The 22,537-nt window shown below is 41.9% G+C and overlaps 1 protein-coding gene across 1 annotated transcript; it reads right to left on the bottom strand.

Annotated features, from left to right (window-relative positions):
• Positions 1-3,297: 3,297 nt before the first annotated feature.
• Positions 3,298-20,348, bottom strand: LOC137192562 (matrix-remodeling-associated protein 5-like). Its single transcript, XM_067603347.1, has 12 exons — positions 19,885-20,348; positions 19,071-19,297; positions 18,720-18,849; positions 16,942-17,183; positions 16,147-16,298; positions 11,760-15,340; positions 10,375-10,516; positions 9,507-9,642; positions 7,848-9,053; positions 7,496-7,703; positions 6,432-6,653; positions 3,298-6,282 (listed from the first exon to the last, which is right to left on the bottom strand). Exons 2-12 carry the CDS (start codon positions 19,256-19,258, stop codon positions 4,111-4,113), a joined length of 8,379 nt encoding a protein of 2,792 aa, XP_067459448.1. The 5' UTR covers positions 19,259-19,297; positions 19,885-20,348; the 3' UTR covers positions 3,298-4,110.
• Positions 20,349-22,537: the final 2,189 nt, after the last annotated feature.

Genomic DNA, 22,537 nt, shown 5'->3' on the forward strand with positions numbered 1-22,537 from the left:
TAACACAGAGACAGCTCAGCATGTAACGTGTAGGGAAGAACTTCAAAGGCGATTATTGCTTTGCACTTTTCATGTATTGCCTATTTTTTACAACCTAATTTTGTGGAAAGGGGAACGGGAACAACAGGTTATGGAGAGTCCCTTGGGAGCACTTTGCGCGTGTCAGTAGCTCAGCTTTATCTTTGGGGAACACCCCCAACTCTGGGAATTAGGAAATGTGCATCATGTAGCAGATGGATGTGACTCCCCTCGCTGAGACCTGCTGATAGACGTAACAGCAAGCAGAGGAGAGAGACTGAGATAGCGATGTAACCGACCTGCATGCTGGTATTTGACTTTTTTTTTCTTCCCGAAAACAAATAATTTTTTAAATATTTGTATGAAACAGATATTCGTAAAAAAAAAAAAAAAAAAAACGCTATTTGTGCTTTGCTGAATATCGTGTTTGTATTCGGGCACACCCCTAGTAACCATGTAGATTCCTAATATGTGGCCAGTTTATCCAAATAAATGCCTGTTTGTAAATCTGCTGCAACATTTTTGGAGATGTGAGGAACCGCTGGCTGAGTGAGACCAGCTGGTCATGCTTCTCAAAGATAATAAGATTGTAAGATTGTAATTTTTTTTTAATGTCTATGTTTTATTTTTCAGTTGAAATTGTTTCAGCGCCAATACAACTTTTTCCAATTCAAATGTTTCAATGCCAATGTTTCCTTTTTCAGCTCAGGTTTTGCTTTCAATGCCAAATTTTATTTTCAGTGCCAAAATGTAACTGTCACTGTTCTGTCTCCATAAAATGGTTCACAAACATGGAACCATAAAATCGGTGTGCCGAAAGGGATGGAAACGCTCCAACACTATAAAGGAGATCATTCAAAACATGAAAAGCCTTCACAGAAAACAACTGGCCTCATCAAAAGTCAAACACAAAACAGAATTCTGATGCTACACAATAATTTTCACTAGACAGGCTACAGACTAAACTCAACTAAAGTGCCAAATTGTGCAACAAATGATTTTAATTAACACTTCCTTTGATGTGTGAATAAATTCACTTATCAAAAAGCTTAGCTCCACAGCACTTTTTTTGTGTTGTTCTTGTTTTTGTTTTTTTACATTTCAGTAATTTAACAATTTTTGTCTTCTACAAAGTTTGACTGATCAACTGGATTAGATGGATTGCATTCATCTTTACAGGAGCTCTAATCACAAAGTATTCAGCCTATCACTAACAACATTTGGAGCTTTTTAAATGAGATTGTACACCACCTCTTTCCAAGTAACACTGAGCCTGATTTTCATCCAGAACTAACCACCTCCTAACAACTTTGTGTCATGAACAATGATAAAGAAATGAACTCTGAGCCAACTGGTGGACTGGAATAGAGCTAAATTAGCCAAGTGATAATCTTAGCCTAAAGGACTGGAGATAGCCCTATGTCCTAGTTACATGTTTGCACACTAATTCTAACTGTACTCTGTGTATGCAGTGCTGTATGTCCACCCCGTGAAATGACTAAATAAAGTAGATAACAAGACTTAAAGTCTACAGCCATGCTAGCTCTGTGAGGCTTTGCTTAGGCACAGCAGTGCTTTGAGCTAAGAGCTAACGCTGTTTATGCTCAATGACAATGGTAAAACGTTGATGTTTAGCAGGTATAATGTTTACCATGTTCACCATTGTGTTGGCATGCTAACATTTACCAAGTGCTAAACAGCTGAGGCTGATGGGAATGTTTTGCAGGTATTTTATAAAAATGTCCGAACCCATCTGATAGTTGTTGAGATATTTATATAAAGCCAAGCAGCAGGAGGGGCTAATAATGCCAAAACACTGCTAACTAACAATGGCTGGATTTTTTTCTGTGTGGTGTTGACTGGAACTCTCAATGCCATGCAAAGCGGTAATGTGGAATTGGTTCACAGCTGTGGTGAAAGCAGTCGTACAGTTGTGGTTTATGCATGGCTCTTGTGACAACACAGAAAACACAACATTCAGTTATAAATCTTCTGAGGAGCATTTTTACCAACCATTTCAGAAAAATATTGAAGTTTGCAGTTCCAAAACTGTACTTTGACTGACATCCAACAGTGCACATTTTGTATCATTAACTGCTGCTTAACTTTACAGTAGCTGACGTTATTTTCTTTCATACTGCATCATAGTTCACCATCACAGTTCGTACATATAGCCTACTGTGTAATTTAAAGTATTCATATTTACTGGGCTCACACTGTAAACTGTACCTGGCAGATGTGAGTGCATGCAGAGTGGTGTGCTGGTACTGCAGGCCGCTGTGAGGTTTATTGCATTTCCCAGGGAGAGGAATATGATGTCATCAACATGTGTCTCATTTACACTTAAGACCCCATTTCCTGGTTTGACAGCTGAGCTGGGGATAAGGAGTTTTTGTTCTCATAATATACTCCAGGAAAAGTTTCCTGCCTCGCTGTTGCACTCCCACTAGGTGTTTTCTTTTCTTACTCTGAATCTAAACACTCACACAAGAACCCTCTCTCTTTCTGTGCAATATTTCTGACCAAAACTGTGCTCCAGCTGTTGACATTTCATGGAATAACACACTTCACTTATTTTCCATTTTTATTTATAAAATGAAGCTGTTAAAAATATACCAAGCATTCATTGTTGGCTAGTCAGACATCAAACATATGTTATAATATTTAATAATTTCTTCCTTTATGACAAAAAAACACAAAACACTGGTCTTACAACAGAGTCTTTACAAGACAAATAATTTAAGGACAAAATGAAAAAATCAAAGAGGAGATTAAGGGAACAGGATCACTATGAACTGAAATTTTTGTTTACAAACTTAGGGCAAGCTCTTGAATCACACACATATTTATACAATCTTTAATATCAAAATAACTATGAATCTCACTCTTCAAAGAATTAGATAAGCCAAGAGTCAAAATAATTCTGTCAGAATGTGAGATACAGTCAACGGTGGTACAACATTGTTTGTCAAGATTTGAAACCCACAAATGAGTCAAGAAATGAACAATGAATAAACATGTCCTAAGACACTGATTTTTGGATGGATCATAATGCTGAAGCCCTCTATTATCTGTCTGTCATGGATTTAAAGTGTGTAAATAAGGCTACCCATTTAAGTTATACTACATATGCACCACAGGTCAAACAACAATATCCAACCTTCTTGCAATATGTTGTTTATAAAATTTTTTTTTTTTAAATGTGTATAGCGCTTCAATTGCAAATAAAGTAAATATTTGATTTGACTTCTAAAAACAAGTGTATTTTCATGAAAAATGTCCCAATTTGAAACATTTGAAGCAATCAAATATTTTATAAATATACACCAAGATCACATTAGATTACATTATGTAACATCAAATAGACTATTAACATAAATATTAACTATAGGACAAACTGCCCCTTTGTGTGATACTGTGTGGTGTCCATATAATTTAGTGACCCAGTGACATATTGTATATTAGACTGTAGTTCAGTGTGAATTTACAAATGCACAGTAAAATAGTTAAACCAAGTAAAACATTCTTATTTCCAGGGGTTTGTGTTATTGAGTTTAGAAATTATTGAGTTTGAAACTGTGTGGCAAAATGTAAGAATGTACGTGCACAATCTGCATTTTGTACAGCAATCTTCAATATGCTCTGTGTCTTGCTATCATCAGTATTTGTAACTTCAGCATCATTTCAAAAAGGGTTTTAGGGTTAGGTGATGTATGCACATAAAACAATCTTCCTTAAACACAATTTGTTTGTTTATGCAGAGACAAATAATAACACTGATTCTGCATAGGAATCTTGCAACTCCTCATACAAAAACAATATAGTATTGAAACATAACACATTAAAAACACATACATGAGACCTATGCTGTATATTAGTAGTGTCTTTTCTGAGTTTCAACAGTATCTCCTGGACGGAGCTTTGCAGTTCCTTTGGGCATGAGGGACACATTGAGTTAACAGCTGAGGAGTTCATTCACCACTCCGCAAGACTGGTGGTGTCTCTGTCTGTCTACTCCATGTTTGTATCTGTGTGTGTGTGTGTGTGTGTGTGTAAGTCTGTGTGTGTTTGTGTTTGTGTTTTTTTGTCTCATTATATAACATGCAGGTATGTCGCCTTGGTGTCCACTCCTATTACATTTTTGGCAGTGCACCTGTAAAATCCTGTATCCCTAACTGTCGGGTTCTGTATCACCAAGGAACCCTGAGGACTAAGATAGCGGTTACCATAGATACGAGCCTGACCCATCACCCTAAGCTGTGTCAGGTCTGGTGTTTCCCAGGTAACCGTCGCCCGCGGTGTTGCTATGGTAAGGCAGGGCAGCTCCACAGCAACTCCAGGGCGTGTGTAGGTCACAGGGGAGGGGCCTTTTGTGATGCGTGGGGGGTAGGCGATGACGATGACAGGAACCGTGACCACTGAAACCGAGGAGGAGTCATAACTGGTGGATCTGCAGGTGTAGGTGCCTCGGTCAAACACGGTTGCCTGTTGCACTATTAATGTCCCATCCTCTTGGACTACGTATTGGCCTGAGTCACCACTCTCACCCTGGGAAACCACCTTGCCGCTGGGCAAGGTCCATAAGAGAGAGCCCTGGATGTATCCAGGGGTTTGAGGAGCAGGGCAAGGCAGGCGAAGAGTCTCTCCATTAATAATGCTCACTAGGGAGGCTGTTCGGGTGCTCACTGCTGGCTCTGAAACAGGGCCACTTGAGCGAGGTGGTGGGCCAACTGGACGAGGCACAGCAGGTAAAGATGGACTCCCCTGTGAAGGCTTTTGAGTAACTGGGATTCTTTGATGAAGCGTCTCAGGCAATACTGACCTTGACTGAGCTGAAGCCAGTGAGGTTCCTGAGCGAGGTGTCTCCAATGAAACAAGACTTTTCTGCACAGGTCTTTCCACAGCTGGTCTCCTAGTTGGAGACTGAACCTCTTGTGGATCAGAGACCTCCAACTCCACCTGTATCCTCGTCTCTCCTCTTTCACCTCTCACTACACATACCAAGGTTCCGCCATCACTCTTCCGCACACCCCTCAGCTCCAAGGAGCCATTTCGGTGCACAATGAGTCGGCTGCCATAGTAAGGAGCTGGCAACACGCCATTACCAGGCAGAAGCCAGGCCAGGCGGGGGGGAGGGGATCCCCTGGAGGGGCATGGCAAAAGAACATTTTGGCCTTTCACCACTCGCTGCTTCACTGTTGTGACCACACCTACAACTGTGTTAGTAGAGTTATAAGTAGCACCTGCACCTGCACTACTTGTACCACCACTATTCCTTCTGTTATCATCAGTCACTCCTGTATTGCTACTCCTACTGAACCCATTTCCATTAAGTGTGCCTGCACCAGCTCCATAATTAGGCACACTGCTACTAAAAACACCAACACTCCTAGGAAAACCACTTATCTTGCCAATGTCTCTGCTGGTGCTTGCTTCATTACTAGCCTTTATCACAGTGACTTCATTATTACTAGTCCCAGGATTCCTTTCAACACTATCTCCTCTAACTGTGCCTTGATTATTTCCAACACTAATGCCAGGTCCATTTCTATTTATTCCAATGTTATCTACTTTAATGCCTGTACTCCTTGCCCCGCTCACCCCAACACTGATTACACTATCATATTGTGTTGTAATTCCACCTACAGGCCTGTTGAATTCATTTTGGCTATCACTCCTAAGGGCAGGATTGAAGCCATTGGTTGCTATTTTAATGCCATTGCTTGGTACGGTGTTTCTTATCCTGCCATTACTAGCACTAGAGCCGGTGTTGTTGCTGTCATTGTTACTAAGCTTGCTTATGACACCATTGGTAAATCCATACTGGCTTATCCCTGCATTATTAATGTTGTCCCCTGATCTACTACGTTGATCACTACCAGGCCCATTGCTGGTACTCCAACCTCTTCCTCCCTGGCCACCGAGTCCATGATTAGGGACTTCCACTTCCAAGCCCACAACCATGTGTCTCTCCCCGACTGAGTTGGTTGCTCGGCATGTATAGTTTCCGGTGTCAATCTTTTGGGCCAGACGCACCTCCAGAGTTCCATCTGCAACCACCACAACCCGCTCAAAATAAAAACCAGAACCAGAACTCCGTGGGATAACACGGCGGGCTGGGGAAAACCATGTCACTGTTGGAGTGGGATCTCCTGTGGCCTGGCAGGGAATGATGGCAGTTGCTCCCTGCTGTACTTTGATAACACGATAGCTTCTGCCATCAGTGAAGGTTGGTGGAGATGTCATCATGACCTTAACTTTGACCTTGATGGAATGAATTTAAATTAATTAATGACTGAAAGAATGTTTTACTTGTATTGAAGTTGTAGTTTTTATTTCTAAAACTAATAATTGGATTGGATTCATTGGATAAATGATTCTAAAGTGATCTCTAGATGGAAACGTTGTCATACCTTCATGGTGTCTTGACCTCCTTGATTCTCAGCATAACACGTGTACTCCCCTTCCTCTCCCATACCCACTGCTGGAACCAGTAACGTCCCATTGTCAAACACAGTTAGCCTCCGTGCTCGCACTCCTCTGTCTTCCCCTTGCAACACACTGTTCACCATGGTTCCATCTGGCAGGCTCCAGCGGACAGCTGGGTCAGGCAGTCCTGATGCCAAGCAGTCGACCTGCCGAGAAGAGGATCATTGTTTAAATGCTGTCATCCTTTAAAAGTTTGTGTGCCTGTTACTGTGATGAAAGCTGAACTTCAGAGAACTGTTGAAAAATAACAACTTCTTCTGGGTCAGGTGTAAAACATACTGTACTTATTTACAGTAGGTTTTTACAAAAAGAAAACTCACAGTAGAAAAAAATGTCAAGCATCCAGAAATTTAGAAGCATTAAAAAACACAATTTAAAGCACATAAATGTAAATCAAATAAAAAATGAAGGGCAACCAATTCCCAGAATAATATTTCTTGCATATCACCCCAGTATATTTCATTGTGCTGTTAAATATTCATGTGTGAAGTACTTTCCCCTGAAGGCTCCTGTTGATGATTCATAACAGCCTATGACCTGGCAGGTCTTTCTTTTCTTTCTGAGTCAAAAAAAGTTAGCACATTTGATCAAAAACAACCAAAGACACAGCTTCAAGCTGTGGAAAATGTTGGCACCACACAAACAGCAGTAGATAAAACACCACACAAATAATGGCTACAACAAAAAATAAAGCACTAAAAAGCAGCAACGGTGGAGGAGTGGAAGATTCCAACAGTGGAAAAGATTTATGTGAGTGTGATACTGTATATGATTTACAGTAAAAAGTAGTTATTTGAAATTATGTATGGCAAATGTGTTTATAAATTGTTTAATAAACTAAATAAACTAATCAACAAAAATGCCAGAGAAGACCATTTAGCATTTTTTTCCCTTCTTGATAATGCTGTTTTCTGTTTATCAAACAAAGATCATATTGGGAACTGGGTGAGAGAAGAAAAATCATCTCCCCCTTTTTCATTTAGCTCACCTTCAGTGGTTTACCAAATGATACCATCTGATTAAGTTGCTGGTTGGGCTCGATCTTGGCAGGCTTGGTAGCCACAGAGACACGCAGGAGACGATAATCATCTGCGACCTTGTTGCGTGTGACACAGAGGTAATCTCCAGCATCCTTCTCTGTTACTGCCTGGACTGACAGGGTGCCATTAGGATACACCTTCAGACGTCGGTCAAAACTTTAAATTGAACACAAACACAAATAACAGATATACAGAATGAGACACAATACTGACAGAATAAAGAAAAAAAAGATATAATAGTACTATACAACCCAAAACACTGAGGTTTTGTCTGTCTCACACACCCACAACCCCATGTACCTGAAGTGCATGTCCACCAGTTTCCTGCTGGGGGTCCTCCAAATGATAATGGGGGTTGGGTTACCAGTTACAGAGCAGTGGAGCTGCAAATTACCCCCATAGTGAACAGTAGTGACGGAGGGTGAGGTGGAGACAATACGGGCTTTGCTGAAAGGAGAGACAGGCAAGGAGTGCAAAACAGCTGAAGCTCTGCTTTTGTCAGAGGGGGGAGAAGAAGTAACTCTTGTGTTGTTTACAATGCTGGATAAGACTTTGGTGTTATTTGCAGGCACTGTGGAGGGTTGGGAGAGAGAGGAGAGTTTTGTTGTGTTGAAGTTGGTAAAGTGTGTGGGGGAGGCAGTGAAAGTTTTATTGATTTTAGGATGTGAGTTAGTAGAACTGCGTTGGTGAGGGTGAGAAGAGCTGGGGGTGGCCAGCAAGGTCCTGGATCTATCAGAGGGCGTTAGAGGGGAGAGACTAACGGAGTTGAATGGCTTTGAGGAGTGGCTGGCATTGGACGAAGTTTTGTCTTTAAGAAGTGAAGATGGTTTTTCAGTAGCAACTGCTTTTGCTCCTTCATTTCTTGCTCCTCCCAGTCTTCTTTCTCCTTCTGCTCCCCCTTTAACTTCTACCTTCACAGTCCTCTTATCAGCTCCAACAGCATTACTTGCTGTGCACTGATAATTCCCTGAGTCCCTTGGTCCAGCTTTTCGAATGTGCAGTGTCCCATTGGGCAAGACAAAAAGGTTGCCATGGAGAAACTGGGATGGGCGAACTAGAGTCCCATCTGGGATACGCCAGCGCAGAGTTGGTGGCGGGGCACCTCGGGCAGAGCAGTGAGCATAAACGGGCATCCCTGGAGACAAGAGCAGGTGTTCCTCTCTGGGTTGCTGTATCACCGGGGGCAACGAGGACACATGTACACGGACAGATGCACTGGCAGCACCTGCTGAGTTGGAGGCCACACAGCGATACACTCCCCGGTCACTAGGTAAAGTTACTGAGATATGAAGGGTTCCATTTGTGTCCATAATGATTCGACCGCTGGAGGAGTCAGTGGAAGTCAGAACAGAACGATCCGGCAGGACCCAAGAGAGCAAAGGGGTTGGTACACCGTCTGCCTGGCATTCCAAGTGCACCGCTCCACCTTGATGAATGGTGGTTTCTCTGTAGCTGGCCAGCTGCATCCGTGGGGGGCGTGTCCACACTTCCAGGGTGGTTAGCAACCTGTCCCAGAAGAGTAAAGCACACACATATTCAATATAGAAACACATGAACACATTTTAAGCATTTCAAATATTCATTTAAAATGAAAACAAACCATAAATGTTATATGACACATTTAGGAAACATCAAAAGGCATACATACACAATTCAAACTGAAATCTTGATAGAAACATGGGCACATGAAACATTATAATCAAGTAAACCACACATATTGGTCTCATGGAAAGGTCATATACAGAGATTTGCATATTGAGGCTGCTTAAAAATGTTAAATCAAGGGTTTGTGCTGTGTTTGCACCTAAAAAAGAAACACAACACATAATAGTATTCAAAGTGCAGTTTGCCTGAGGCCTGTGCAGTTTGCCTGAGGCCTATGCAGTGGTATTAAAAACATGGTCATAAATGAATGGTATATAGTGCATTAATTTTCATAACCTGTATTATTAGCCTCACCTGTCGCGACCCAGAAAGCTGTGTGCACTGCAGATATATGTGCCCCTGTCCTGCAGCTGAACATTCTGGATAACAAGGGTGCCATTTGGCAAAACCTCAAAACGTTGAGCCCTGGAGTGGATTGACATCACCGCCCCTGAAAGAGAGAGACAGACAGACAGACAGAGCGAGAACACGAAAACAGGCAAGAGTGAGTAAGAGACAGAGAGGAAAGGAGGAACAGGGACATGCCGAGTGGCGCAGCATGTAGTAAAAGTCAGTGATGCAGTGCATAAAATGTTCCATTACCTTCTTGCAATATGTCTTTCCCACATGGCAAGCTAGAGAAAAGTCCATTGTATGCATGCCAGTGTGTAATGCTGGGTGCTAATATGTTATTTAATCCGAGTATAACTTGTTCATAAAAAGCTGAGATTGATTTCCTTTCGCATCTGTGAGTTCAGAATGTAAATACAAACCTTTATTTATTCTGTTTCAAAGACAAAGCCTATAGTTCTTAATCATATCAATGATAGGTATATTCATATATACAGTATATATATATACAGTATATATATTCATATATACAGTAAATATATATATATTTGACTTCTGGATGATTAACAAGCATTTCTACGTTTCCCAGCACGAATGAAAATATGGGCCTGGGGTCTGTTCCAGGAAGCAGGTTTACTGAGCTATCTGGAAAACTTTGCTGACACCAGTCCATGAACCAGTTTTAACAGGCTTCCAGGTGGATATTTCACATAAACGTAAATTGAAGGTAAAACTGCTCCCTGAATTATATTTTCATGCACTGAAGGGTGTTTTGTTTGTGTGCACATGTGTATGCTGAAATAAATGTGTGCGTATCTGCTGCACTGTATACCTGTAGCAACCTTGGTCCATGTGATGGTGGGTTTCGGCTCTCCCTGAGCTTCACAAGCCAGCCTGGCAGTGCTCTCTGCTGCGACTGACACTGTCCTGATGTGTGGGTCTGAAATCCTTGGTCTAGATCTCACAACTGGGGCCTATGAAAAAGATCATACGGATTTTAGTAGCAAATAAAGTAATGAATAGAATTAATGATTCTTAAAAACTGTTAGGAGACATCTGAGAGCAGGGCTCTACTAATGAAAGTTCTTCAACTTGCAAAGCTGCAGCATTGTGTTGGTCTTATAGTTTTAATTTTTCAACTAGATAGCATAGCCACAATGAATTTAACTGTATACTAGCAAAAATAGCAATATCTGTATTATGACCACAAATACAAAAATTGCTATTTGTACAAAAAAATGAGAGGAAACCTGTAAACCAACAACCAACTAAAACAAAACTATAAATAGATTAATCAGAACTTAGTTATGGAGGTAAGGATACAGACCATTACACATCAGTACCCAGTCAATACCCAACTTAAAAACTGACAGGTGCTGACATGATTAGGTAAACTGTTTATTAAAACTTTCTGTGAAGAGTTTGTAATTACTTGTATTTTTTTTTTTAAACAGTGAAGATTTTAAGCATTATTGTAGAATAGGTTAATAAATTCAATATGGCATTATTGTGATCCCAGATTTAGAATTAGTCACTGGTGGTGAACCCAGCGATTTGGTTTGCTAAGGCTTGCCAACATAGCTCTGGAAATTAATTAATAATTGATTATTTTAAATCCATTTGGATTAGGTTCTCAAAACACATAATGATGTTGATTATGGAACATATGTTTTTCATCTCTTCTTTAGATCTGACAGTGACCCTGGTAGAGCTCTGGAAAATCCATGAAATTGAAAAATTGTCATAAACATCCCTTAGGTTTAATAGCAGGTCATGTGGATACAGATTAGACTATTTTCAGATCTCTTATGCATTTTTTGCTAAGCTTTTGCCCGGAGGCTTGCACAGTTGTGTGTTGTGTGTGTTTGTGTGTGTGTGTGTGCATATGTGTCTTGCTATTTTCTGGGCCAGCACTCACTTAGAAAAGAAATGTTAATTTGACTTCCACTTAGCTGACAACAAAGACAAATAACTATATATATGGTCTTCAAACGACATTTAAGACTGCACTTAAAGAAATGATTAACTGAATGAATGAGGAGCAGAAAAACTGGAACATTAAATAAATTTGCAGTTAAATTAACAAATAAAGAACAGATTGTTGTCCTAGTTTGCTTCTACTCTTGTCATAACGTATGGGCTTGCCTTAAGACCCATTTTGGGTAAGAGTATCTACAAAATAGCAAGATTATGTTATTTGAATCGATTTCAACTCACCCTGGGGACAGCAGGGAGAGAAGGAGAGGGTGGCCAGTGTGGCCTGCTGCTGTGTGAATCTGGAATAGAATTAGCTGCAGGGTTCTTCCAATCAGTAGGGGATCGGCTCTGGTTTGGAGTGCCAGAAACAGGCCTCCCTCTGGAGTCAACTTGGCCAACATTTGGCCTCTCTCTAGATGATGCTGTGGTACTTGTTGTCATTGTTATAGTAGTAGCAGAGTGTGTATAAGGTTTAGCTGCCAAAGCAGTAGTTGGAGGAGTTTTTGCAGAGATGGTACTAGTACTAGGAGTAGGAGTAGTAGTTTTAATAGTTGTAGAAGTAGTAGAAGTAGTGGGTTTAAGAGTTGTGGGAATAGCTTTGGATGAGATTGTAGTACTACTAGCAGTAGTGGTTGTGGTAAAAGTACTAGTAGGAGGGGTAGCTGTAGTGGTAGAGGGGCTAGTTGAAGAAGTAATAGTGGTAGTGGGAGCAGTAGATGTAAGAGCAGGACTTGTAGTAGTAGTAGTAGCAGTAGTAGTAGTAGTAGTAGTAGAGGCGGTGCTATACATTGGAATAATCTTAGTAGTTGGAGTTGACGTGATGGGATTTGTAGTCATAGGAGTATTTGTAGTTGTTGTGAGAAGTGTATCACTCGCTCCAGTAGTAGATATACTTGTAGTGCTTCCAATAGAAGTAGTCAGACGAGTTCTCTTGAGAGTGGTTGAAGTGGTTGTTGTTGAGGAAACAACAGAGGAGCGAGTGGATGAGAGAGTGGTGGAGGATTGAGATGCATGTGGTACATCCAACGAATTCCTTTCCAGCTCTGCACTGTCTTCACTTGGGGGTCTATCAACATCTTTTCCTGTGGCTGTTTGTGGGTGTATGCCGTGTGTACGTGTCTTGGCGTGCGTCACTGGCATGTGCGTCTGTGTCGTCACAATACTAGAGTAAGTGGATACCGGTATTCTAGTGTTAAAGAGAGTGAACACTGCAGTGTCTGGTCCGTTGACTGAGTGAGTCATCATGTCTGTATGTGTCTTTGTGTGAGAGTGGGATAATGAGACGGGAGAGGAGGGAGTCAGTGAGGGGGAGGCAGATTCTGATGTGGAGATACCAGGAGTGTTAGGAACAGTGGGAGACAGAAAGTTCAGTACCACGCCATTTGGAGTAGAAACAAGAGTCTTAATATGGTCACTCTGTGTCAATAAAGTAGCCGGAAATGTGGTTGTTGAGGCTAGCAACAACACATTCATTTGATCTGTGGTGGTGTCAGGTGTCACAGTTATTGACCTCGGGTTTGTAGGGTCAGGGATAGGTCGGGGTGGAGTGATAGGTCGACCCCTGGGCCTGTTGATGATTCGTCTTCGCTGTCCGATCCTCCTGCGAGAGAGAGGGCCTTGAGGCCGCAAGTTTGGTACCAAATTAGGGAAGTGTCCCTGCCGGGGGTTCTGAGGCCTGGATCTAGATGGGATGGGGTTTGTTTCTCGCTCCTCTCCTTCAACTGGTTCTGAGACAATTTCATTGGTTCTAGTCAACAGCTTAGAGGTGACAGGATCTTTCTGTGTCCCTGAGTTTGTCACTGTCTCTGTCTGTGGACCTTTCTCTGCCTGTATGTGTGTCTCTGTCTCATTTTCTAGATCTTTCTGTGTTTTTGTTGACCTCTCAATCCCTCTCTCTATCTCTGTATCTGTCTCAGAGTCTGTTTTTGTCTCTCTGTGTGTCTGTGTTTCTGTGTGAACAGGATAAATGGGCCGTAAGCCTTCTTCTTGTAGAGCAGCATCATCAACAGACGACCCCTCGGTTTCTGCTTCCATCCCTGCTCCCTCTGCTCTATCTCTGTCTGTATTATGACCTTCCTCATGTCTTCCTGTGTATCTGTCTTTGCCTCCACCCACCGGTTCAGCTGTGGTCTTTTCTGCTGTGATAGGCTGGCTGTTATTAGTGGGAACAGTCTTTTGGCGGATCTTAGCCAATATGTCAGCCCATTTCGCAGGGTCTATTCTTTGTTTGTTTGCGGTGATTCTATGTCTGCTGTCATAGTGGTTTCTTCTCTGTTCAATGGAGGATACAGGCCCTCCTCCTCTTCTCAGGGAGCCGTCTCTCACAGGCCCTCGTCTTCTAGGTTTCCCGATTGGATAACGTCTTTTTGGGGGTGGCTGGAGAGGGCTTGGACGCTTCCTGTTGATAACAAGAGTCCTCTCTTCTTCCACCTCTTCATTTCCCGATCCTTCCTCCACTTGACGTAGTAAAGGGGCTCGTATCTTGGTTGACCGGCCAGCCACTGACTGTGGCCCTCTAGGAAATGATGTTCTAAGTGGCGGGGGATGTCGTGGGTTTATTTCCAGCTGCATGGACAGAGAGTCACTACCATACTGGTTGACCGCGATGCAGCGGTAATAACCAGTGTCTTTCAAAGAAGGCTTAAGCAGAGAAAGACTCCCATTCGATTGTATAGTGAGTCCACCTGATACAGCTAATCCCTGCCGTACTATATTTCCATCTGGTAACACCCAACTCATGTATGGTGCTGGTGAACCAGATGCCTTGCAGGACAGACTGATGGGCTCCCCAACAGTTCCCGTGACAGGAGGTCCCACTTGCTCTCCTGAAGGTGGAACAGATGACTCTGCTACTGCCAAACGGAGGGAGAGAACATCTACATCCCTGCCAGCCCGGGCTATGCAGTAATAGATCCCAGCATTTGATAGCTCCAGTTTCTGTATAAGTAACCCAGAGGCCGAGGCTCGTAGCCGACCATCTTGGCTACTGGAGGGGGAGATAAGTTGGGATCCGTCTGGGAGAATCCACTGTACTTTGGGATTACCAGAACTTAGAAGAGGGCAGGGGAGTTCCACCTGACCGCCTACTGCAGCTGCCAGTGCTGTGGTGGTATGATTAGTTGAAATGAGCACCCATGGGTGAGAAGCTCGGGAGGATGTTGAAGGAAGACCAGTAGGGTCAGGATGAGCAGACACTCTTGTTGAGTATATAAGGTGAACTCTATTTGCATTGGACTGTGCTCTGTTAAGCTGAATGCTAATGGCTGGCTGTAGTAACCATTGTGGTCTGACTTTAACAGAAGCTTTAACTCCAGTGTGATAATATCCTTCTGTCTCTGCTGTCTGCCTGTAGCGGTAGGCCAGCGCCGGGGCTTTACTCAGCATGATCTCCCTCTCAAGGCGAACTGCAGTCTCACTATAGTAAGCCAGGATCCGCCAAAGATTCTCATAGCTCTCTCTCTCCACAGGGCATTCCAGGGAGAGTGACATAGCGAGGGGGAGAGGAGAAGGGGATGAAAGGGAAAGATCTGGAAGAGGAGCAATATCCTGAGAGTCTGTAGAGTGAGTGATGTTGCAGCTCAGATCAACACTGTAACCCTGTTGGTCAGAAAGCCCCAGAGAGGCAATGCCTAAAGGCTCTCTGAAGGATTCACTTGATTGAATCTCACTGAGTTCTGTCTCCAAAGGTGTGTCTCTTCCTGGGGCGGGGATGACTGGAGAGGTGCAAGATAGCTCAGTCTGCTCAAGCAAGCCCTGCCCCTGAAGGGAATTGGGCAAGGCACACATTGGACACTGAGGACTACTGGGGCATTTCATTAAGCCTAATTGAAAGAGAGAAACAGAGAAAATTATGTCATAAAAGGTACCCTTACGATTTCTGGCATGTCAACAGTGTGTAACATCATAGCACCTATGCAAACATATTAGTGCACATTTCAGCTATCTGCACATATTAGTGGTGTCATATATTAGTCATGCCACATCTTCTTAAGCATCCATTACCCTTTATATCTCTTACTAATTAGATATGGTTACTTCATCTACTCATAAATCAGAAATATGCATCACTTCATTATTCCACAGCAATCATTAGCCTTTATTTCAGTTGCCTGCACTCACATCAATGCTGTCATCATGGATTAGTCAAGGCAGGTTAAGTCTAGCATATCAATGAGAGACATTTCACAGTCCTGCCTTCTTTCACATCTAAATAAAAGCCACAAGACAAACTGGAAGATATACAGAAAATGAGTGAAAATTGAGAGGAGCATGTAATGAAAAGCAGGTGGAGAGATGTCACAGGTATCAAGATAACAAGTCCAGATGTATCTAAATTCAGACTGAACCCATCTTTCCATCATCTGGCTGGATCTGACATATACTGAGCAGTTACTAGACATATTACAGACTGCAATTATCAACAAATGAATCTCCTATTTCTCAGTCCATTTCCCATGTTTCTCCTCATCTTATCTCTTTCCTCTCTTTCAGTCACCCAAGCAACCCACATGTTGCATTAACCACCACCTTTTTGCATATCTGCTTGAATGTCCATTGTTAAAGGACTGCATGTGGGAGACAAAACACCAAGAGAAAAAATAAATAATATTGAAGACATGAGAGTCACCTGGGTGAGCCAGACTCCAAGGGAGAAACCAGTTCATCCTACAGTCACAACTCCACAGATTAGCCTGCAGCACAAGAGACTCCAGCAGGGGTGCAGTTTGTAAGGTCGCTCTGGACAGAGTGGTTAGACTGTTGTTGGACAGGTCTAGGTGTCTACAGGAGGGAAAGACAGTAAAAAAAGAGATTGAGATGAAGAGGGGGAGGGGGAGGGAGGACACAGAGGTTGAATCAAAGTCACAGAGGAATGAAGGAATGGATGAACAAGTGGGAGGGGGTAGTTACAGATGAGGGGTGAGAAAATCATCCATCATGTTTTTATCGTTTTCATCATCACCTTTATGCTCAGACCCAAGACATACATGTTTATACTCTGCAGTAATACTATGAGTGGATCTGAATGAGGGTAAAGAGGCAATGCTATTCATCTAAATACCAACAACAAACAATGGAAATGTTACTATTTGTTCTCTGTGAAAAATCAGTCTCTATTACCAGATGTGAGATGTGGGAGGTAATTTCACCAGTTTAACTGTATTTGTTTAATTATGATTTTGATTGTCAAGATCACACAGAGCAGTTTATTAAGGGTAGAAGTAATGTGCCCTCCCTGTTTTTTGGTGAAAATTTGCAAATTAAGTTGTTTGTTTTTGAATTTTTGTCCAATCACAGACTTTACAGACAAAAGCAAGTGTCACTGTCAGAACCACCAGTAGGGACATATCTGCTTACTTTTAAAACTAAACTAACTTCCCCAACACTGATTATTACATTATATGCTTCAGTTGTTAAAGCTCACCTGAGTGTAGAAAAGTAATACGTATTCAGGAGGGACAGTGTGCAAAAAGTGTGGGGATGTAGCTGATGCAGCCTGTTCCCTTGCAGACGTAACAGCCTGAGGCTAGGCAGCTGGAGCAGGGCCCGGGGGTGGATGTGCTGGAGGAGGTTGTGATCCAAGTACAGACGCAGCAGTGAGGTCAGGCCAGAGAAGGTCTGAGATGAAGGGATCTCTCTCAGCTTGTTATAGCTCAGTTTTAGTATCTGTGGGGGTGGAGGAAATGGAGTGAGCAGAAGAAATTAATGATTAAGAGCAATCAAATTATAGACATCAAAGCTGATGAAGAAACCAAGTATATGCTATGATCATAATTCTATCCCTAGACACATGCTTGTAAATTGAATTTATGATAAATGATGAGAGGGTGATCGGAGTGAGGATGAAGGATTGGGTGACAAAACTCTTTGTAACTAGGAATGATTGACCGCACCCTGTGTAAATTTTAGCAAAAATATAAGGAAAGCTTCCAGCAGCTCCCCACAGCATATAACCAAGCGATATATTCATGCTGCATGTTTATCAGGTCAAAGCAGGGAAAACTAAAAAGATATTCTAGCACTGGGGGTCCTCAACTTTTCAAATATGAAATTTAGCCCTTTATCCTAAGCAGAAGACTCCAGGGGATCTATTGCTATTCTAGTCATGTGTGAAGAACCCACTATAATTTAAGAAGGCACACCATGAAAACCTCGTTGTGGAATTGTGTTTCTGTGAGGCTTATGATAAATCTGCTCTCCGGGGAGACTACTTAGCTGGAAAAGTTCCAGCTGCTGACAGATCTGGCACGTGACGATGTCAGCACATGGAAATATGGATCCTATTATCACACAATGGCAAATATATAAGCATCTGCCCGGGAGATGAAGGGAACAATTGCTTGTTGAGTAATATCACTTCCTCATGGACTGCTAACTCTGCCCTAAGGTTACTGCTAAAATGTCCAGCGTGTTTCCTGTCTCTGAGTAGTATAAAGAATGATGGCACATAAATTATGCATTAGGCTAGTTGTACAGAAATTAGAAAAAATGTGCTGAACAAAGTGAGCAGAATCATATAACTTTTCATATTGGTTTCACAGATCAAATGTTGTAAATTTCATCCTTTTATGTATCCATTTGTAATTAAATGTATACAAGACTCACATTTATCAATGTTGGGTCCTCTCAAAGCCTCTCAACAAATACCATAAATCTTCATATTTCTCATGTTGTTAAAAACTGGAATTTCTTCTGTCAAACAGTTAATGTATATTCATCTTTCATAGTTGTAGAGAACCAAGCAGACTGTAAACTATATTTACTACACATGCAGAATGTTAAAGAGCTGAGTCTTCTGCAACAAAGTACATGAAACAGTACAGGAGTCCCCACATGGTCCTGCCTGCCTCAGGCTGGGGAGGGATGAAAGTATATTTTGTGGACACATGCTCTTGGTTTCATTTTTATATCTGTGTCCTGTAAAAACACTAATTTCTGAAGTGTCAAAAGTTAAGTATGTGAGGAAATACTGGTTTATTTTCCCATATATTTTATAATCCAGCATTGATAGTTTGATTTGGCAAAAGAAAGCTCAGGACACTTTCAATGCCGGCTGCTGTTAGCTGCCTGAGAGACAGGTCTACTGTTAAAGAAGAAGCAGCAGGCAGAGTCTTCTGTAGGATCACCTCTTATCTCCACTGCCTCTTTTCATTCCTATTCCTGCAATATAGATGAGTTCTATGTATGTCTGTTCCTGTTTACCTGCAGTGATTTCATGTCTCGAAACACTGCATCTGGAAGATGGTGGAGATCATTGCTGTGGAGCATCAGAAGCTCTACCCTCTTTAGCCCGGCCAGTGAACTGTCATGGATCCTGCTGATGCTGTTGAACCTACAGGAGCATGGAAACATCATCATCAACCAATGATGCCAGTCAGTCAACAAATATTGTTACTGCCGTGTTAGCTCATTACTTAAATGTAGTTTGACAATAGCTTCCAAACTCTGTGCATGTGTTTGCATGGTAAATAAAAGCAATTTAGCTTAAAATCTTATTTGTGCTTAGTATGCATACTTTCATACATTTAAGCATGTGTTTGTGTGTTCCTTTACCCTAAGTTTATGCGGCGTGTGTGTGCAGGCAGGCCAGGAGGTATGGTAATCAGGGAGCGGAAGGTACAATGGACTTCGCTGGCCTGGTAGCAGTTACAGCTTCTGGGACAGGCCTGGCCTCTGGGCACCTCAAGTGTCAGCACCAGCAGAGCCAGCAGTGCCGCCAGTACACACACGCTTCGATACATCTTCACTCCACAGGAGGAGCAGCTACACCAAGGTTATCACTGCCAAAGAGAAAAGGGAAGTCAAGATTGATGGAGATCAGCAAAGTGCAACACAGTGAGATGTCCTAAAATCCAGATAGGATCTCTCTCTGTCTCTCTCTCTCTCTCACACACACACACACACACACAAACACATACACACACTCACACTCACACTCACACAAGTCAATTTTATTTATAGAGACCAAAATCACACATTTGACTTGCAATCAGTATACAGCACATGGTACACTCTGTCCTTAGACTCACACTACAGCCATACTGACACATTGCACCTGTCTCAAACAAAACATACATTTGGGCTGTCTACACACGCACATATGCGTGCTCAGCAGATTAAATGAATGACTCTCTCTCTCTCTCTCTCTCTCTCTCTCTCTCTCTCTCTCTCCCTCCCTCTCTCTCTCTTATCCAACATCACACAAGCGCACAGATGCACTTAAACCATTCAGCTTCATCAAACCAACTGTGGAGCGATGGCTGCAGAAAGCGTTTCGACTCAAATATGAAATTAAAATAAATTACGCACTGTAGCAAGAAGCTTTCAAGATGAATAGATCATTGTAATGAATTGTCATGGTTGATACCTTGAAATCCTTTGGTCCGGAGGAGCGAGTTATTTCACGGAATTGTTCATTTCCCCCATCAAATGCTTATTTTAATCCAACTACGCGCTTCGTAAATTTGATATGCAATTAACCAGTTTATTCACCCATTAGCTCCGTGTTTGGTGAATTGAGAAGATCCCCCAAGAAAGTTGTCACTTTGAAAGAGGTAAAACGCAGTTTAACACTTTTATCAACTCCATATGACAAAAGTTTAAAAAAAAAACAGCCGCTGTTTGTAACATCCAATAGGTCTTCTTGTGCGTCTTCTGAAAAGAAAAGTAGTGCTGGAAGCGACAGGCGAACACAGCGCGTCTGGCGCTGTGAGTGAGTGTGTGTATGTGTGTGTGTGTATGTGTGTGTGTGTGTGTGTGAGTGTGAGTTTATGTGGATGACAGTGGACGTGTGTGAATGTGTATTTGAGTTTAGGGAAGGGGACTGGACTGAAGTGAACTACGAGTGACGCTCAAGCAGAAGAGTATGTCAAAGGAGGGGCTTTCTGGAAACGCAGTGGCAACAAGTTACTGCGCTTCAGGTTGCTCCTCTCATATTCTTGCACACTGCATGTACTGTACTGTGGGCCAAATCATCTTCATGGTGAGCTGCAGATCAGTTTACAGCATCTGTCTCAATTATTGCAAAACTGCCTTTATAACTTTTCTGAGCACTTTGTCTCTCTCTATTATGCGATTTAATTAGAGGAAGGGTAATGGCTTTTATATTATCGTAATATTTTTTTCAACTTCTTTTTTTACGTTAGATGGAAGTTACAGCAGGTCTTTAGCAAGGATTTTTGAGAAATAAAGTCATGGTACAAAATTACGCCACCCACCCCCACTCTTCCAGGAATGTCTTGATGAGCCACCAAAAATCCTGTGAAAAATTCTGATTATTTCAACTTTAGCTTAGTGATTCATTCATTTAAATATTCAGTTATATTTTCTGTAAACATTAGTTCTCTACATGAACGTCTGTTTAGATGGTTTTTCCACTCTGTTAGGAAAAAAATCTGGTGGATAGATGCTGAATTCCTTGATTTAATTGATTATTTCTTGACTAAAAAGAGGCTTTTTAAAGATACTGAGTTGAAAAAATAACATTTTCAGCCTTTAAAACCCATTATGTGTAATTTGTGTGTAATTGTAGAATGTACACCCCCATATTCTCTGAAGTAACCCAGAAGACATGATGTCAGTGTCCTCATAGGTAGCTACAGTCCATTGCTACAGAATTTCTTGGAAAAACAACCACCTGGAGCAAACGGATGCTGTTTTACTATTGTTGTGGTGCTGTGGGCTCCAACTATCTCACTTCCATTGTTTCTGTTCATTTTAACTTGGTGGGGCAGTGAAATACAATCTGGATATGTGCTTGATGTTTCAGTAGATTCTCATTTATTACATCCAGTACAATTCCAGACAGTTCTTAGGACAAGAAAATAAGAAATTGTCCTCTCTTTTGTGTGATCTCAGACTGTCAGGCACCCCATAATGATCACACCTCCTTCTGAGAGACTTAAATGGGTGGAGAACAAAAATAGACTGATATACCCCTCAGCTGTTGTGTCCTGTAGGCACAGTAACTTCCCCACCCACCCCCTTTAAGGGTCTGTCTTTGTATATGTGTGTGAGTGACAAGTCAGTGGACCCTTTTACATCAAATTTGTTCATTTATGTAGGATTTTATAATGTTAACTTTAGGTCTCTTCAAACATAGACTTACTGTCCCGGTAAAATTGAAAGATTTTTTTCTACTTACCGCGGGGTCAGCAGTGCTTGAGAGCAGCAGCAGATGTGAGAATAAGGTCACCACTGAAGAGGGGAGTTTTGAATCCTCACATCAGCTGCTTGAATAATTGATTTTAAAATTAATCTTGAATGACAGTTTATCCCTGTAGCCTGACAAGTGAACATCTGCAAATATCTTTGAAGGGGAGATTTGGTACCAGATTCACCAGATAGTTTTGCTCTTATGATTCTCAACATTGCTGTTAGTGTCAACATGACCCAATCTCCACCACCCTCCTGTATAACCCATGTGCCTGTAGGCGATGTTGGTGGATGACGGCTTAACAGTTCTCATGCAGCGCTGATTCCCTGTGGTTGTGAAATGGCTGTAAAAAGCATTAGGCTCAATCCCAGCTCACTTCATTACAATACTGATCACTGTATCGGAATGTACCAGATCATAATGAATGAATCACTGTCTGTCTGAAAGGAGGGTCAAAAGAAACCAACAAAGACATGAAATAATATCAAGGGCTCCTTCGGGGGAAGTGAACGAATGAATAAAGGGAAATTGGACAAGGAGACAGGAAGTCAGGTAGGGATAAAAGGCAATGTGTTGTTGACTTATCTTATGGACAAAGACTGCCAACACACTAATGAATGAATGAATCAGTCAGTCAATGAGTGTCTTACCTGCTGACTTACTCTTATGTACACTAACGACTTACTGTACGACAGTCAACAGTAAGTTCCTGTTCCTGCTGGTGGAACTAGAAACCAGAACCTCCCAATCCACTCATTTCTCTGGTCATGATTGCTCTCTGTCTTCTTCTGTCTGGGCCTTGTTGCTATCTAGGTCAAAAACTAGAGTGCTGAATCATGAAATGGGGAAGTAAACAGCTCAAAGA

The sequence above is a fragment of the Thunnus thynnus genome, chromosome 11 (genome assembly GCF_963924715.1).
Source record: "Thunnus thynnus chromosome 11, fThuThy2.1, whole genome shotgun sequence".
In the NCBI taxonomy this organism is placed as follows: domain Eukaryota; kingdom Metazoa; phylum Chordata; class Actinopteri; order Scombriformes; family Scombridae; genus Thunnus; species Thunnus thynnus.

What these genes read in the sequence shown, in the direction of transcription:
- LOC137192562 (XM_067603347.1), bottom strand. Translation starts at nt 19,258, where the DNA reads ATGTATCGAAGCGTGTGTGTACTGGCGGCACTGCTGGCTCTGCTGGTG. An exon ending in AGCTTTCTGGGTCGCGACAG is followed by an intron (nt 9,054 to 9,506) that starts GTGAGGCTAATA and finishes CTTCTGGGACAG; the next exon opens with GTTGCTAACCACCCTGGAAG. An exon ending in CATTTGGTAAACCACTGAAG is followed by an intron (nt 6,654 to 7,495) that starts GTGAGCTAAATG and finishes TCTTCTCGGCAG; the next exon opens with GTCGACTGCTTGGCATCAGG.